At 56.5% G+C, this 16,520-nt stretch overlaps 2 protein-coding genes across 2 annotated transcripts; one reads left to right on the plus strand and one right to left on the minus strand.

Moving 5' to 3' along the window:
• Window positions 1–6,306: 6,306 nt before the first annotated feature.
• RASL10A (RAS like family 10 member A) lies at window positions 6,307–9,446 on the plus strand. The gene is made up of 3 exons (XM_053588838.1): window positions 6,307–6,986; window positions 8,061–8,185; window positions 8,456–9,446. The coding sequence occupies exons 1-3, from the start codon at window positions 6,768–6,770 to the stop codon at window positions 8,721–8,723; spliced, it is 612 nt and encodes a 203-aa protein (XP_053444813.1). The 5' UTR covers window positions 6,307–6,767; the 3' UTR covers window positions 8,724–9,446.
• A 122-nt stretch (window positions 9,447–9,568) lies between these two features.
• Window positions 9,569–14,188, minus strand: GAS2L1 (growth arrest specific 2 like 1). Its single transcript, XM_053588815.1, has 5 exons — window positions 13,523–14,188; window positions 11,770–11,877; window positions 11,595–11,691; window positions 11,338–11,509; window positions 9,569–10,884 (listed from the first exon to the last, which is right to left on the minus strand). Exons 1-5 carry the CDS (start codon window positions 14,186–14,188, stop codon window positions 9,852–9,854), a joined length of 2,076 nt encoding a protein of 691 aa, XP_053444790.1. The 3' UTR covers window positions 9,569–9,851.
• Between the last annotated feature and the right edge of the window lie 2,332 nt (window positions 14,189–16,520).

Raw genomic sequence — 16,520 nt, forward strand, 5'->3', positions numbered from 1 at the left:
AAACTCCTCAGGACATTCTGAAAGAACCAAATCTCCCCCAAGGAGTGTGTTTTCAGGGCAGCAAAGCAATGCCCAATCCAAACCCTCCTCACAAACCATGTCCAGCCTGTGGAGGTCCTCATTGGAAGTCTGACTGCCCAGGTCTTTCTGAAGATCTGGTTTGCAGCCACTCCCAGGACCTAGTGAAATTTTCCAACCTTTTAAGCCTATCTGCAGAAGACTGATAATCCCTGGAAAATCAGAATGCCCCCTCAATTGCGAAATTTGAACTGCAGGTATTTTGCTAGTGAAAGGTAAGCCAACGTCTTTTCTGATAGACATGGGGACAACTTTTTCCACGCTGCCATCTTATAAAGGTCTTCTAAAACAAGCAGATCTTGGTGGTGGGAATTGATGGTAATTTACTGCACCCTCAGGCTACTCCACACTCCTGGTGCTGGAATCACAGCCTACTTGGTTATTTCCTATTTTAGGGCCATGAATTATGATCTTTCTCATTCTCAGTTTCAGACCAATAATTCTCTGCCTCATCTCCCAATTTATTGACCAGTCACCCGAGAAACAACCGCTCTTATCCTTCCCCTACATGGATATCAACCAGTTCAGACTGAAGACCCAAGAATGTTCCTGTAAACACCACTCCCTTCTCCCTCCCATTTTCCTTACAGCAGCCCACGAGGCCCCTCATCCAGCAGGAAGCAGCCAAAAAGATACCACACCCATTATCCTGCCTCCTTATAATAGATTAAAAAGACTGGGATGGGGCGGCGCCTGTGGCTCAAGGAGTAGGGCGCCGGTCCCATATGCCAGAGGTGGCGGGTTCAAACCCAGCCCTGGCCAAAAAAAAAAAAAAAAGACTGGGATGATAGAGTCAAATGGAGGGCCCCGCCCAAATAGAACTGATCTGCCCAGGAGGAAATGAATGCATAGAATGTCCCACCCAGGAAAGAAGGAATTTGCCAACCCCTACCCTTCCAACCCTTTAAAAATCCCCATCCACCCTAACCCATGTACTGACTTCCTTCTCAAACTCATCTCGTCCACACTCAGGTGGAAATAAGCTGATGTTGCCCACACAGAACCTGGACTCTGTTTCCTTTCGTTTTATGTTTCGGAATAATCTTTTCTTTTTGGTCTTTGCCCTCTCAGTAGTGTGTGCCTGTGGTCCCAGGTACTTATGAGGCCAAGCCAGGAAGATCACTTGAACTCAGGAGTTTGAAGTCAAAATTAGTTATGATTACACCACTGCACTGTAGCTCAAGTAACAGAGTGAGAACCTGTCTCAAAAACACAACAGAAATGGAAAAAAAAATTTTTTGAGACAGAGTCTCATTTTGTCACCCTTGGTAGAGTGCCATGGCATCACTGTAGCTCACAGCAACCTCAAACTCTTGGGCTCAAGCAATCCTCTTGCCTCAGCCTCCCAAGTACCTGGGACTATAGGCGCCTGCCACAATGCTTGCCTATTTTCAGAGATGGGGTTTAGCTCTTGCTCAGGCTGATCTTGAACTCCTCAGCTCAGGCAATCCACCCACCTCAGCCTCCCAGAGTACTAAGATTACATGCATGAGTCACCACGCCTGACCTAAAAGTGGAAATTTATTACATGTACAAATTTGTCTATTCAGCCTCACTAAATTGTCATGCTTTTTTGTTTGTTTGATTTTTGTTTCTTTTTGAGACAGAGTCTCACTTGTCACCTTGGGTAGAATGCCATGGCATCATTGTAGCTCACCGAAACCTCAAACTCTTGGGCTCAAGCAATCCTCCTACCTCAGCATCCAGAGTAGCTGGGACTGCAGGCACCTGCCACAACGCCCAGTTAGTAGTTTTTTGTTTGTTTGTTTAGTAGAGGTGGGGGGGTCTCACTCTTGTTCCTGTTGGTCTTGAACTCCTGAAGTCAAGCAACCCACCCACCTCAGCCTCCCACAGTGCTAGGATTATAGGCATGAGCCACTGTACCCAGCCCAATGTTTTTCTCTTTGTATCCTCTCACTATATCCCATAACTCCATGAATTCGGGACAACTATTATCCCCTTTATTAGAGAAGGTGCGGGGAATTTAAATAACTTGCATAGGAGACACAACCCTGGAAGGAAGTTTCAAGCCCAAGAGAAGAAACCTTCAGAGGCTTCCTTGTGTCCTGATGGTTATAAGACTGGCCCAGATTTCAGGAGGCTAACTAGGCACAGTCAATGGAAGTTAGGATGATGATGAAGGATCCACCATGCAGCAGCCATCTAAGCAGTGAGGTTATCCCCCATTCATGACCCAAGGAGGTGAGTTAACTGCTGGGATAAGTGATGTGGAGCCATGGTTAATGGCACTGTGGCTTTAGCAGCTGGGCCAGAGGAGTCCAGAGCAAATGCCTGACCCAGGAGAGGGGAGGAACCAGGCCCCTCGGGAAATTGTGTAGAGGAAGGTCACGTGGCAGGTAGAACACCCAACTGGCAGCACTGGGAGACTGCTGACCTGGGAAAAGCAGAATTCCCACCTGCCCCTGCCCAGCCCACACTTATCATCTGTAGCTTGACCCTTCAGCGCTCAGCTTAAGTGTATCACTGGGCCCTTCTCATGCCCCTTCCCCCCAGCTAGGCTGGTGCCCCCCAAGGCCCTCTTATCTCCCCAGGCCTGGACCAGCCCAGGGGTCCTACGTCTGTCTGTGCTTGGCTGCATGTCTGCCTCCCTTATAAGCCATAGAGGGCAGGCAGTGACTGTATGAAGTTGGACTTCTCTGTCAGTCAGGCTCCAGAGCCTAGTCCCTGTACTGCCACTTGCCTGCTGAACAACTATGGCCCAATCCCTGCATCTCCCCAAACCGCAGTTATCAGGGCTATAGGTCTTCTGGTCTGTGAGAAATGGGAATATCTGCTACTGCTGTGAGTCTTCTATGGAATGTGGCATGCCTGTGGAGTTTACAGAGTTTCATGGGAGCCTGAGGATATTCCCAGTCCACAGTATCCCTTATCATTCTAGAAACACATTAAGACAGCCGGGCACAGTGGCTCACGCCTTGTAATCCTAGCACTCTGGGAGGCCAAGGTGGGTGGATTGCTTGAGCTCACAAGTTTGAGACCAGCCTGAGCAAAAGCAAGATCCCGTCTCTATTAAAAAAAAAAGAAAAAGAAAAGAACTGAGGAAAGAGGATTGCTTGCGTCCAAGAGTCAGAGGTTGCTGTGAGCTATGATGCCATGACACTACCTAGGTGACAGCTTGAGACTCTGTCTCAAAAAAAAAAAAGAAAAGAAAAGAAATAATAAAGGAAAAACACCAGGGCAGTGCCTGTGGCTCAGTGGGTAGGGCACGTATACCAAGGGTGGCGGGTTTGAGCCCAGCTCTGGCCAAACTGCAGCAAAAAATAGCCAGGTGTTGTGGTGGGCGCCTGTAGTCCCAACTACTCGGGAGGCTGAGGCAAGAGAATCACCCTAAGCCCAGGAGTTGGAGGTTGCTATGAGCTGTGATGCCACAGCACTCTACTGAGGGCAATAAAGTGAGACTCTGTCTCTAAAAAAAGAAAGAAACACACCAAAACCCAGTGATGCCTCACACACAGCTTTGTTTGTGGTTCTTGAAGAAACGCTGCCCAAGAAGGAGGCTCTATGTCAGAAAGGGAGGCAAGGAAGGTCTTCTACAGGAAGAACACCCAGAACTGGCTCTTAAAGATGGATGGGAGAGCCCCTAGCAGATGAGAGCCAAGAAGGAAGGGGGCTCAATTTATTTACGCCTTGTCTGGGCAGCGCCAATGGCTAAGTGAGTAGGGCGCCGGCCCCATATACCAAAGGTGGAGGGTTCAAACTACCCCTGGCCACACTGCAACAAAAAAATAGCCGGGCGTTGTGGTGGGCCCCTGTAGTCCCAGCTACTCGAGAGGCTGAGGCAAGAGAACTGCCTAAACCCAGGAGTTGGAGGTTGCTGTGAGCAACTGAAGGCGATAAAGTAAGACTCTGTCTCCACACACACACACAAAAATAATAATAATTACTCCTTGTCTGTTCCCCAAAGGAACAGGAAGCAGCTCACAGAAGCCCACAAGGTGGCTGGGCGCAATGACTCATGCCTATAATCCTAGCACTCTGGCAGGCCAAGGGGGGTTGAATTGGTTTGAGAGCAGCCTGAGCAAGAGTGAGACCCAATCTCTACTAAAAATAGAAAAACTGAGGCAGGAGGTTCGCTTGAGCCCAGGAGTTCAAGGTTGTTGTGAGCTATGATGACACCATGGCACTCCACCCAAAATGACAAGAGTGAGACTCTGTCTCAGGAAAAAAAAAAAAAAGAAGCTGGGAAGGTTAAAAACTCACAAGTCTGAAAAGTTAAATGTGAGAGGGCAAATTAAGTGAAGGGAAAAATCATGACATAAAGAAAGATGAAGACAGGGGTCCACACTTAGTGAGCTTGAAGACCTGGAACTTGACAGAGCTGAGTCTAAGCTGCCTAGAGGCTGAGGAGTGAAGTGAAAGTGACCCAGGCCCTTGATCCAGTATGGGAAGATGAAACCACACCTACCAAACACCCCTCTGGTTGCCCTCACCTGCTCTCTGGAGGATACACCCCTCCTCCCTCCTTCAGGGGTTAGCTCTTCCTTCCCCCTCCCCCTTTACCCAGGCTGTGGTGGATATATTGTCTGTGTTGGTACAGTTATTGGATCCCATGTGTTCTGAAACCTTTCCTTCTAAGGCAGAAACTTTTCCCTTTTTTCTGTTCTTTTTTTTTTTTTTTGTAGAGACAGAGTCTCACTTTATGGCCCTCGGTAGAGTGCCATGACGTCACATGGCTCACAGCAACCTCCAATTTCTGGACTTAAGCGATTCTCTTGCCTCAGCCTCCCGAGCAGCTGGGACTACAGGCGCCCGCCACAACTCACGACTATTTTTTTGTTGCAGTTTGGCCAGGGATGGGTTTGAACCCGCCGCCCTCGGCATATCGGGCCAGCGCCCTACTCACTGAGCCACAGGCGCTGCCTTTTTTTCTTTTTTTTTTAAAATCCATCTCAGTGGGGCAGCGCCTGTGGCTCAGTGGGTAGGGCACCAGCCCCATATACCGAGGGTGGCGGTTTGAATCCGGCCCCAGCCAAACTGCAAAAAAAAAAAGCCGGGCCTTGTGGTGGGCACCTGTAGTCCCAGCTACTCCGGAGGGTGAGGCAAGAGAATCACCTAAGCCCAGGAGTTGCAGGTTGCTGTGAGCTGTGATGCCCCAGCACTCTACTGAGGCCATAAAGTGAGACTATGTCTCAAAAAAAAAAAAAAAAATCCATCTCAGTGTCCCGATAAGCAGTAAGATTTGGACTATTTGTTGAAGAGATGAAGAAATGAAGTCCTTGGTCAGTGCAGACACAGGCTTGGCCATGCAGGTCAGAGAAGTGAGAGCCTCAACTTCTTCGCAGAAGAGGCAGGGGGTCGGGTACAAACTCAGATTTCCCAAGCTGTGAGATATGGAAGGAGCTTCTCCAATATCTCCAGGGAGGGGAAATTTAGGTACTGGAGAATAGTTTGGAGGGTGCGCCCCTCCTTAGAGACTCAGACAGGAAGGGAGGCCTTAGCAGTGATGGAGGTGATGTCCACCAACTTCTGGTTCTTTCTGTATTTATCCTCCTTGAGCCGCCCCCTGTTGGGCCAGGAGGACTCCTGTGTGTGTTGTCCTGACCTCCCCTCCAGGACAGCCATTTAGAATAAGGTCTAGGGCCTTCCATTTACCTGTGTAGGCAGGAGGAAGGTAGGAGGGGCCTTAGCGACCTGTGAGATTAAGCACCACCACCCTCCTTTTAACCTTGGAGATCCCCCTCTCAGGCCTCAGTTTCCTCCACTCAAAAAAGGCAGTGCCTGGTTGAGGCTGTAGGTTCACCGCTCTTGTAGGTCATACCTTAGTAAAGCACCAGACACATAGTAGGTTCTCAAGAAATGATACAAGCCCCTTGAGGCGGCTGCCTTTGATGGATGGGGAGCAGAGACCTAGTCCTGTGCTGTGATTGGACCAAGGTCACAACACAGCTGTCCCCAACCCCCTAGTCCGAGCCCGAGCGGCCAGACTCCAGAGGGTCGGCATTTGTCAGGAGCCAGCTTGGGGGCCAGCGGGTCTGGAGACAGGAACGCGAACTCGGACGCGGACGTGGGTGGGAAGGGACTATTTTGGAGCGGTTGAGAGGCGCTGGGGAATGCGGAGGGGGGTGGGGCCCTCCTCCGGCTCCCTGCCCACTAGTCACCTTCCTGCGACCCTTCCCGGGAGGGGCGTCCCGAGGAGCTAGGGAAAGGTGGTGGGGGGAGGTGGAAAGGGTGGGGGGAGGTGGGAAGGGTGGGCGGGCGGTTTACCTCATCGCCGCCTCTGGAAGGCCCGACTCGCTCAGTCGCGCAGCCGGCTGAGCCGGGGACTCCAGGCGCGGAAGCTAGGGGACAGAAGGACAGAGGCTCCCAGAGACAGCGCCGCCCCACGCGCTCGGCGCTGGGAGGAGGTCGGACCTCGGAGCCCCCGCGCTGCCGGCAGCGCCTGGGTTCGCTCTGCGGAGCTGAGGCAGTGTCTGCGCGCGGCGCGCCGGGTTTGCCTCTCCCGAGCTTCCGCACCCGCCGGAGCTGCTCGCACGTCCGCCACCTGTCTGCCCTCTCGCCTGTCTCGCCACCAGCTCTGTCCTCGGCCCTGGCCTCTCACGGCCGCAGGTGCTCCAGAGTGCACCAAGGAACGCGGCGGCCGCGGCCCACCGGGCAGGGCTCGCGGGGCGCACGGCTCGGCACCGGCCCATGAAGCTCCCCGGCGCGGGGAGCGGCAGCGCCGGCCGGCCATGGGGGGAAGCCTGCGGGTGGCCGTTCTGGGCGCCCCGGGCGTGGGCAAGACGGCCATTATCCGCCAGTTCCTGTTCGGTGACTACCCTGAGCGCCACCGGCCCACCGAAGGGCCGCGCCTCTACCGGCCTGCAGTGCTGCTCGACGGCGCCGTCTACGACCTGAGCATCCGCGACGGCGACGTCGCTGGCCCTAGCCCAAGCCCGGGGGGTCTCGAGGTAGCGGCTGGAGAAGAGGGCAGGGGCGTGTGACAGTGTGAGGTGTGTTCGGTGCACACGTGCGTATCCGCGTGGATGGCCCCAAGGCGCCCGACTATGCTCAGGGATTGAAAGATGAATGTGTGTCCTGATGCATGTGTGTTTCAGCCTTCCCTGCCAACCCAAGGCGCCCAAGCCCAAGCCATGGGGAGATTTTGCCAAGTGGTTTTTTTCTTCTTCCTGTGGGTGCTTCTGTCTTTGCCTGTCTCCACTGGTGGGTCTGGATGAGTGAGTGGCAGAGCACGGCTGTGTCTCCCTGAGGGTGTGGGGTGGGGAGTGTGTTGGGGGCCCAGAGCAGAGCCCCAGCAGGAGAGATTGGGGCCAGGCAGACGGGTGTACTTTCTGGGGGAGACATTCTCTGCCCTCATTCCTGTGCCCTGGAGCAAACATTCATTTAGCAATTTGTGCAAAGTCCAGGACAGACCTTCAATCCCAGGAACATAAAGCCACAGAGAGATGAAGGGGAAAGAGCAGGACTGAGCAGGGCTTCCTGGTAGGAGTGGCATTTGAGCTGAACCTGGAAGGCTGAGTAAATTTTTTCAGTAAAATAAGTGACAAGAATTATTTCAGGTAGAAAGACCAGCAGGTGCTTACAACAGAGGCATAAAGGTGTACAGCTGTGGACAGTCGGTGGTCTCAGGGCCTGGTGGATCGCAGGGCTCCAGATGAGGGCTGTGCAATTAGTCTTAGAGACAGCAGTAACCAGCCAGGGCCTCGGTTGGGCGAGTGGTCTGAGCAGAGTTGAGCTGGGGAAGGCTGAAAGGAGAAGATGGGGGTGCAGGGAGGTGAGAAGAGGGAAAAGCAAGGATGAAGGAGTTGGGCGTTTAACAGTTTTCAGGCCCGATTTGGAAATTTTTATCCTGGCAGCCCAGACGACTGTAAGGCCTATAGAGCTTGGCTGAGGGGGCACAGAGGTTGGCTGAGGGTAGCGGAAGCCTAAGGACTAACTGTGGGTTTAGCGTCAAAGCCCTTGCAGAGGGTTGGGGCTGGATGGTAGAAAAGGGGATCCCGCAAACACTGGCCTCCTGCTCCCAGGAGTGGACAGACACTAAGGATTGGAGCTTGCAGGACACGGACGCCTTTGTGCTGGTCTATGACATCTGCAGCCCGGACAGTTTCGATTACGTGAAGGCCCTGAGGCAGCGCATCGCTGAGACCAGGTGAGGGCGCGGCAGGAGGTGGTGGTGGGAGCTACTGCTGGTCTGGCCCGGCTTTACCTGAGAGGCTTAAACAGGTTTCTCTTACTGTCGTGGGCCGGGTCTGGGCCCTTTCCAATCAGGCCTTTGCCCCCGGCAAGGTCTTCAGCTATACTTAAGTCTCTGGCCCACAAGGGCCTGGTGTTTGTTAGGGAGGTCTCTGGTCGTAGGAAGGGGAGGTACCTGTGCGTATGGTTTCTGGCACCGTGTCTCTCATCCCCATTCGGCCCCTAGGCCGGCGGGCGCACCCGAAGCGCCCATCCTCGTGGTAGGAAACAAGAGGGACCGGCAGCGGCTGCGCTTTGGACCGCGACGCGCGCTGGCAGCCCTGGTGCGCAGGGGCTGGCGCTGCGGCTACCTGGAGTGCTCAGCTAAGTACAACTGGCACGTGCTGCGCCTCTTCCGTGAGCTTCTGCGCTGCGCTCTGGTGCGTGCGCGCCCTGCACACCCGGCCCTACGTCTGCAGGGGGCGCTGCACCCTGCTCGCTGCACCCTCATGTGACCAGATAAGACGCCGCCGCTTATGGGTCTTGCTTTTGACTGGAAGAGCCAGGGACCTGGATTGGACGAGATCGCTCAACTTCACTTAGACCGGACAGGGCAAAGTCTCCTCCCTGACTGGCTGAGGAAAGTTCCCACGCAATCTCCCAGGCGACGGACGTCCTTTTGAACTTCATTGGACCCAGCCAGGTCCCAAGCCCCATTGGACTCAGTCCTTTCTGGGACCTCATTAGGTCACGGACCCATTGGATGGAAAGGACTTGGCTATGAATCTGATTGGCAGCTCTCAGACTGCTCTTGGAGCTTCATTGGACATATTCTTTTTTTTTTTTTTGTAGAGACAGAGTTTCACTTTATCGCCCTCGGTAGAGTGCCGTGGCGTCACACAGCTCACAGAAACCTCCAACTCCTGGGCTTAGGCAATTCTCCTGCCTCAGCCTCCCGAGTAGCTGGGACTACAGGCGCCCGCCACAACGCCCGGCTATTTTTTGGTTGCAGTTTGGCCGGGGCCGGGTTTGAACCCGCCACCCTCGGTACATGGAACTGGCGCCCTGCTCACTGAGTCACAGGCGCCGCCACATTGGACATATTCTTTATGCCGCACCTCTTGCGCGGTAATAAAAGGGAAAACAATGTGAGTTCACCTGGGATTTCTGGGCTGGGCAGGATAATCTTTTTTCTTTTTTTTTGGTCATTTTTTTCTTTGGGCAGGATAATCTTAAGCATACAGGTCAGAACTGCCAGGCTTGGCCTCCTGGCAGTTAACTCCAGAATCTCAACATGTAATGAGAACCCTCAAAAGGGTGTGATGGCCCCAAAACTGAGTCCCCAAGAAACAGACAGATGGCTGGAGCAAAACTTTACTGTCAGAGGCTCTCCTGAGCCACAGGTCCTCAGGACACCGGGCTGGACCAGCCTCCTCTAAGGCAATCAATAATATTAGTAATTAAATAGCAACACTCATCCCCTAACCGGAATGTACAACAGAAATCCCATTGTGCCATGTGGTCCCGAGGGGTCTGGTCCCATGAGGTCTGGTACTCAATAGGCAGAGGGGGCTCCCTGATGCAGAGGGGGTTAAGGCCACAAAGGGAAAGGAATGGAGTGTGAGGGCAGCTGGGCTGTTCTATCACATCCATGAACCTGGCTCAGCCCTTGGGGTGACTGAGTGCAGGGCATGCCAGGCTCCGAGCTCTGTGGGTGCAGATGTGCGACGGGGGCCCCGAGGTGTGGGGATGCGTGAGGGTTTACCGTCTGGCTGTGTGTCTATCCGACCCCGTGCCCAGCTCCTCGAGTGTTCTGGGCCAGTCAGGGGACTCCCAGGTGCATCTGGCCCCCCCACACCAGGGCAGGGGCTGCCTTCATCGGAGGAACTGGACATGGCTTGGGTGCGGAGCCCAGGCAGCCCATTGGCCGTCTGGCCAGAGTCCCCAGGTTGGCCACACTTGCCACCCAGGACGCTGAGGGATGAAGAAGAGGAGCTGGAAGAACAGTAGGCAGAGTCAGGAGCTGGAGGGTCTGGGCCCCGAGCTGGGTCAGGGGCTGGTCCAGTGGGGATCCCGCTAGCAGCAGCCTCAAGGGCACGAGCATTGGCTAGGAATTCTTCCTCCAGTCGCTGGAACAGCTGTTGTTCCTGCTGCGGGTCAAGCTGCAGAGGTGTGCGGAAGACACTGGCCGGTGTGGTGCCCAACTCTGGACTGGGGCTGGAGAGCCGGCGAAGCTGGGGTACAGCAGGGCTGTGGGCACGGGGAGTCTGGGGGGTGCTCCTACCCGAGCCCCCGCTGCCCCTGCCCCGGGGCACCCATGAATGCTGCCCATCTCGATCCCTGCGCACTAGCAATACCGCCTGTTCCTCGCGGTTCTGGCTCCGGGCCCGCCGGGCAGGGCTGGGGGCTGACAGCTGGGCTCCCCTGCCTGCCAGAGTCCCACGGGGCCGACCCCGATCTAGCCTGTCTCTGGACTGGCTGCGTGGGGTTGGGGGGCGTCTTGGAGAGGCAGGGGTGCCTGTGGTCAGCCGCCGGCTGGCTCGCTCCCTCCGGGGGCCAGTGCCTGTGTCATCACTGCGAGCGCTCAGGGGGCAGCTCTGAGCTGAGGAGGCTGAGGAGTCACTGTCCCCAGAGTAGCGGCGAGAGCGGGGATGGGGAGGCAGCTGATCCCGAGGCCTGGGGCAGGGGAACAAGACAGAGACAGGGCATCACAAAGGGCTGGCGTGCAGGAAGGGCAGGGACAGGAACAGCAGGTATGTGGCTGGTGGGGCTGTCCAGGGCATCTGTCAGTCATGGAGACTTCCAGGGAGAAGTGAGAGATTTTGTGGCAGCTTCCCATAGCTGCCCAGAGCCCCAAAGGCACTGGAAAAAGGTCTCCTGGGCCCTCGACTCCCCCAGTCTCCCCCAGGGCGGGCCTAAAGGGAAGCAGGGGTTGGACTGGCTTCCGCCCAATCCCCAGCGCCCGCCCAGCTGTGTTGTTGGTTTGGTTAGGTTGCCCTGGAGATGGGAAGCCAGGCCCACCCCCACCCACGGGAACTTTTCCCAGGGTGTGAGTCACTCTGGAGCTCAATCAATTGTCATCCAGGCCAGGGCTGCTCCCCCTACCCACCATTTCCTCTTAGATCTCACCTGGACGGGGTCTCAGGCCCCTCCTTTGTGCTTCCTAAGATGCCAGGAGTCACCTCTGGCCGGGAGCCCCTGCGCTCACTTACAGGGACTGGACTGCCAGGGCGGGGGCTGGGGATGGGCGACACCCTCTGGGGGGAGAAGGTGCGGGCCCTAGGCTGGGGTGGCCGGTGGGCTGTAAGGAAAGAAGACAGACAGTGTGTCAGGGAGGAGACCACAAAGCCGGGTTCCTTGCCCACCTCTCCCACCTGGGCACTGACCAACAGAGGAACAGCGACATGGGTCATGCTTGTCCAGGTAGTGCTCCAGTGTGTCCCAGCCACCGCCCACGCGCACCATCACATGGCTCCTCAGCACCTATGGGGTCCGGGTGTGGGCAGGTCATGGCTGTGTCCCATGGACCCAGCAGCCCACCCAGAAAGCACTGACTCTTACCCGCACGAAAATAAGCAGGCTGGAGTCTCCCACGCGGTACTTCCCCTCAGAGACCTTGATCATGGGGAACTGGTCTGGGCAAGTGCAGCGGCCCAGGATCTCCCTTACCTAAGGCCAAAGAGGAAAGGCTAGAGGTCAGGGGGCAAGTCCCTCCTCCTGGGGCCTGATTTCAGCAGCTCCAGGGTCAGGAGGAAGCAAGTCCTTCCAGGGAATGGGGGAAGGAGACTGCTGCCCCAGATGTGGGGGCAGCTTCCACAGGTGACCTTTCACTAGCTCCCCTCTTGGCTCTCAAGGCCCAGGGAGCCACCTAGGATAAGATGATGGGACTGTGGTCAGGCCAGGGCGCGGACCCCAATGAGAAACATCCCTTAGCCTATCCTCATCCCCTGTTACCAACTTCACAAAGAAGAAAGCTGAGTCCAGACCCTGGGAAGAGGCAGGTCATGTGACCCAAGTGCAGGGGGCTCCTGCCCTTGGATGAGCACTGATGTGGGGAGGGTACCCCCAACACATGGGACACACACAGAGGCGGCCAGCACACTGCACACACACACACCCCAGCCCAGAGCTGCCAGGCTGGCTATGTGGGCAGCCTTGCCCGCCTCCTGCCCACAGCAGCAGTGGCGCCAGAGGAAATAAGCAGGTGGAGCCTTGAGTGACCCTGGCCCAGGATGGGGGTGGGGTGCCAGACTCTGCCCACAGCCATCCGGCTACCCACCTCCTGGGCAGGAACATGATAGTCCTAATCTCTTGATAAGAAGGAAACTCTAGCCCAGCTGCGGGGGCGGCAGGGACACTGAGGTCCACGGACTAGAGGAGGGAGTGTAAGGGCAGGGTTCAATACCTCCTAAGCTCAGAGTAGGGCAAACCCTGCAGCTCCAAACAGGACTTCCTGTTCCCACCAATAGCAGAAACATAGGGCTAGACTTCACAGTGGTGCCTGGAGTGGAAGGTCATGGGACCCAAGTGCAGGAGGTCCTGCAGAGGCCCTAGCACTTGCTTCCCAAGGCACTTGCTGAGCACCTACTGTATGCCAGGCAACTTGCCCAGGGCTTTCCAGGCCTGGTCTCAGTCAAGCATCACAGTTCCAGCTCAACCCAAGCTTCTGTAAGGTTGTGCATATATGTGTCTGATACCGAGTGCAGGGAGGGCATGGAGGAGGTGCCCCAATCATGCAACTCTCCATTTTTTTTTTTTTTTTTTTTTGGTAGAGACAGAGTCTTACTTTATGGCCCTCGGTAGAGTGCCGTGGCCTCACACAGCTCACAGCAACCTCCAACTCCTGGGCGTAAGCGATTCTCTTGCCTCACTCTCCCGAGCAGCCGGGACTACAGGTGCCCGCCACAACGCCCGGCTATTTTTTGGTTGCAGTTTGGCCGGGGTCGGGTTTGAACCTGCCACCCTCGGTATATGGGGCCGGCGCCCCACCGACTGAGCCACAGGTGCCGCCCCCAATCATGCAACTCTCCAGAAGAAGAATCTACTCTTAGCAAATGCATGGTTAGCACATAAAGGAAGGAAAGATTGTGCCAGGAGCCAGGATTCTATCCCAGTCCCAGCTGGCCTGAGTGACCTCACCCAGCACCTGCCCATCTCCTTGGGGCCAAGTATACACTAGATGCTCAACATATGCAACCTTGCCATGGAGCAGGCTGTCCTGCAGATACTAGGGTGGACCCCAGTAGGTTCAGCAACAGGTTGTGGGCACTGGCACTCCCATCTGGATCCTCATATGCAGTCCTGGGGGACTCACCAGCTCATCAAGGTTGCGCAGGTCGCTGGGGGTCATGCGAGGCCCGCGGGCAGGAGCCCCTGGTGCAGCAGTGGTTTCAGTGGCATTTTCCCCAGGAGCAGAGGCATCAGGGACCGAGGGTGTGGCATGTAGCTCCCGTTCAATCTCCTGTTCGAACTGCACAAGGCGGGGGGCAAGCAGACCAAGGCGGGCCCCGCGCCGTGCCACCTCCAGCAGGCACAACACCACACTTTTCTCATTCTTGCGCAGCACCAAGTCTTCAGTCTCAAACATGAGTACCTCAGGCACGCCCAGCTCCGTGCGGCACCAGCCGATGAACGTGGCCACATTGTCTCGGGCCATGAAGGAGCCAGGTAGCACATTGTGCGTCTGGAAGGCCACACCTCGCGCTGGGCGGGCAGCAGCCAAGGTTCGGGCAGCCTCAGTGACGGCATTGGCATGTTGGCACAGGGTTGTGCCTGTGGCCAGTCCCGTCAGGAAGCCATCACCGCCAGGCAGACCCAGGCAGTACAAGGCATTGAGCCACTCAGCCAGGTCCTCCTTCATGGCCTCCACATAGGCCTCACTTGAGCGAAATGGCCGCACACTCTTGGCCGCTGAGCCTGCGATGCCTGCCACTGGGTCCGCCATGCCCCGGGCCAGCCAAGTCACTGTGGTCAGGGACATAGGTCAGGATGTCTGTGAGTGCTCATTACAGACTAAGCCACTGACCACCTGCACCAGCCCTCGTGTAAGTACTGGCTGTGAGAAACCTCTCAATGCTTCAGTTTTCTCATCTGCAAAATGGTTACAGTAACATTAATGCCTTGTAGGAATAAATGAGATAATTTTTTTATTTTTTTGAGGCAAGGTCTCCCTCCCTCACCCTGGCTGGAACACAGTGGTCCAGCTCCTGAGTTCAGGAGATCTTCCTGCCTCAGCCTCCCATGCAGCTGGAACTACAGGAACCCAACTACAGGAGCTCACCACCACGCCCAGCTTCAATAGGATAATTTTTATAAACAATTTAGTGTTTGCTGTTTGGCTTTTTTTGGGGGGGTGGGGATTGAGGGTTGGCTAAGCCCTCCCTCCCATGCAGGATGGTGACAATTGTGAAGGGCTGAGACCTGGAGAGGTAAAACCTAAGGTCTGAAACCCAGGGGATAGAAGAGGACCCCAGGTCCCTACCTCAGGGTGGGTTATCTCCGTTGCTCAGTGCTGGTGCCCATCCCACCTCTTGCGGGAAGGTCCAGACTCCTCCCCTGGCCCTCTCCTTCCCTAAGCAGTATGCCATTATAACAACGACATAGCAACAGTAATATCAGTGACAGCTATGACCGTGGCTAGGGCTGAGCGCGCGATGGTATTATCTCCATTTTACAGATGAGGAAATTGAGGCGCATAAAGGGTAAAAGATGGCTAAAGGTCGCACGCAGAGCCGTGGGTGGAGGAGCCAGGGCACTCAGGCGGCCCAGCTTTGAGGATCTCCGCAATCCGGCAGCCAGGGCCAGGCCCCGTCTCCTCCGAGAAGCCCCCCCACCCCAGTGGCCCAGGCCAATGTGTGCGGGGCCGGTTCTCGGAATGGTTACCACAGGCCGCGCCGGTCCTCGGGCTCGGACCCAGAGAGGGTGCGGGGCCGCCCAAGGTCACACAGCCCTGGGGAAAGAGGCCGCGGGCGCCGCCGCTCGGCCCGCATCAATGCGCCCGGGGCAGGAGACGCTGGGGGTGCCCCGCTCACCTGGCTCATCCTGCGGCCCCGGGGAGCATCGCCCCGGCCGGGGCCGGAGCCGGGCCGGGCCCGCCGCAGGGAGGCGCCGCCCGAGCCTCCGCTCAGATCCGTTCAGCCGCCGCGGCCTCCACCTCGCCGCCGTCTCCGCCCCGCCTCCCTGGAATTCGGCTCCAGCCCGGAGGGGGCGGGCGGAGCTGTGCTCTTAAAGGGGACTCGCCTTTCCCTGGCGCGGTCAGCGGAGAGGGCCCCAGGGCACCAGACGCCTCACCCCCACCCGGGCTAGTCCCCACAGCCCAGTCCACCCTCTGATATCCTGGGGCGGGGCTGAGCCCTTCATATTGCCCCCCACCCTCCCCAGACAGTGGCCTCCACAGGCAGGCGGACAGCACGGCCTGTTCCCGAGAAGAAGGCAGGAAGCGATAGGGGCCGGGGGCTGCAGAGTCACCTCCGCCCCGGTGGCCCTTTCTGGGCCTGATAACCGAGGCTGCCTGCCACGATGGCCAGTTTCCCCACCCTACCCCACCCACCCCCGCAGTGGGCCGTGCGCTAAGGGCCAGGGCCGTGACTGATGCCCACTCGGCGCTGGCTCCTGGTTCTCACTGAATGCTCATTTTTAACCTTGAGGATAGGGGAACGCATCTCACGGATGCAGACACTGAGGCTCAGAGAGTGGGCGGGTGGCCAAGGCCCGCGTGTCCGATGCAGCGGCCCAGCTGACACTGAATAAGGGAGAGGGACTGTCGGGCTGTCCTGGGCAGCCCGGCGCGGGAGGGTTAACCTCGCTGGGTTCTTTTCAAACTGCAGAGGAGGGACCTGCCTGCTCAGCGGGAAATCCTGCCCCCTGCTGCTGCCCGCGGCTGGCTGGTCGCAGACAGGCTGGGCCGGCCGAAGCCAGGCAGCTCAGGCAGAGCCGTCCGGGGAACGTACAGTCAACAGTAGCCAACCCTGGGACTGTAATAAAGCTCCTACTGTGTGCCAGGCCTGCTTTGTGCCCTTGCTTTGAAGGAACTGGAGCCTCTATGCGGGACTGTCTCATCATGCACAAACTGGGGTACAAGTCAGGGAAGCAGCTGTGGAGCCCGGATTTCAACGTGACTCCTCTGGGAACACTCTTATTCAGGAATCAGGGGCATTTCTTTTCTTTTCTTTCTTTCTTTCTTTTTTTTTTGTTTGCAGCTTTTTGGCCAGGGCTGGGTTTGAACCCGCCACCTCCAGCATATGGGGCCAGCGCCCTACCACTTGTTTGAGCCACAGGTGCCTCTTTTTTTGTTTTTTTCTTTGTTTGTTTGT

The sequence above is a fragment of the Nycticebus coucang genome, chromosome 4 (genome assembly GCF_027406575.1).
Source record: "Nycticebus coucang isolate mNycCou1 chromosome 4, mNycCou1.pri, whole genome shotgun sequence".
In the NCBI taxonomy this organism is placed as follows: Eukaryota; Metazoa; Chordata; class Mammalia; order Primates; family Lorisidae; genus Nycticebus; species Nycticebus coucang.

Coding starts and splice junctions, on each gene's coding strand:
- RASL10A (XM_053588838.1), top strand. CDS start 6,768: ATGGGGGGAAGCCTGCGGGTGGCCGTTCTGGGCGCCCCGGGCGTGGGC. Junction 6,987..8,060: donor CAAGCCCGGGGGGTCTCGAG/GTAGCGGCTGGA, acceptor TCCTGCTCCCAG/GAGTGGACAGACACTAAGGA. Junction 8,186..8,455: donor CAGCGCATCGCTGAGACCAG/GTGAGGGCGCGG, acceptor TTCGGCCCCTAG/GCCGGCGGGCGCACCCGAAG.
- GAS2L1 (XM_053588815.1), bottom strand. CDS start 14,188: ATGTCCCTGACCACAGTGACTTGGCTGGCCCGGGGCATGGCGGACCCA. Junction 11,878..13,522: donor TGCGCAACCTTGATGAGCTG/GTGAGTCCCCCA, acceptor CTTTGGCCTTAG/GTAAGGGAGATCCTGGGCCG. Junction 11,692..11,769: donor GCCTGCTTATTTTCGTGCGG/GTAAGAGTCAGT, acceptor CGGACCCCATAG/GTGCTGAGGAGCCATGTGAT.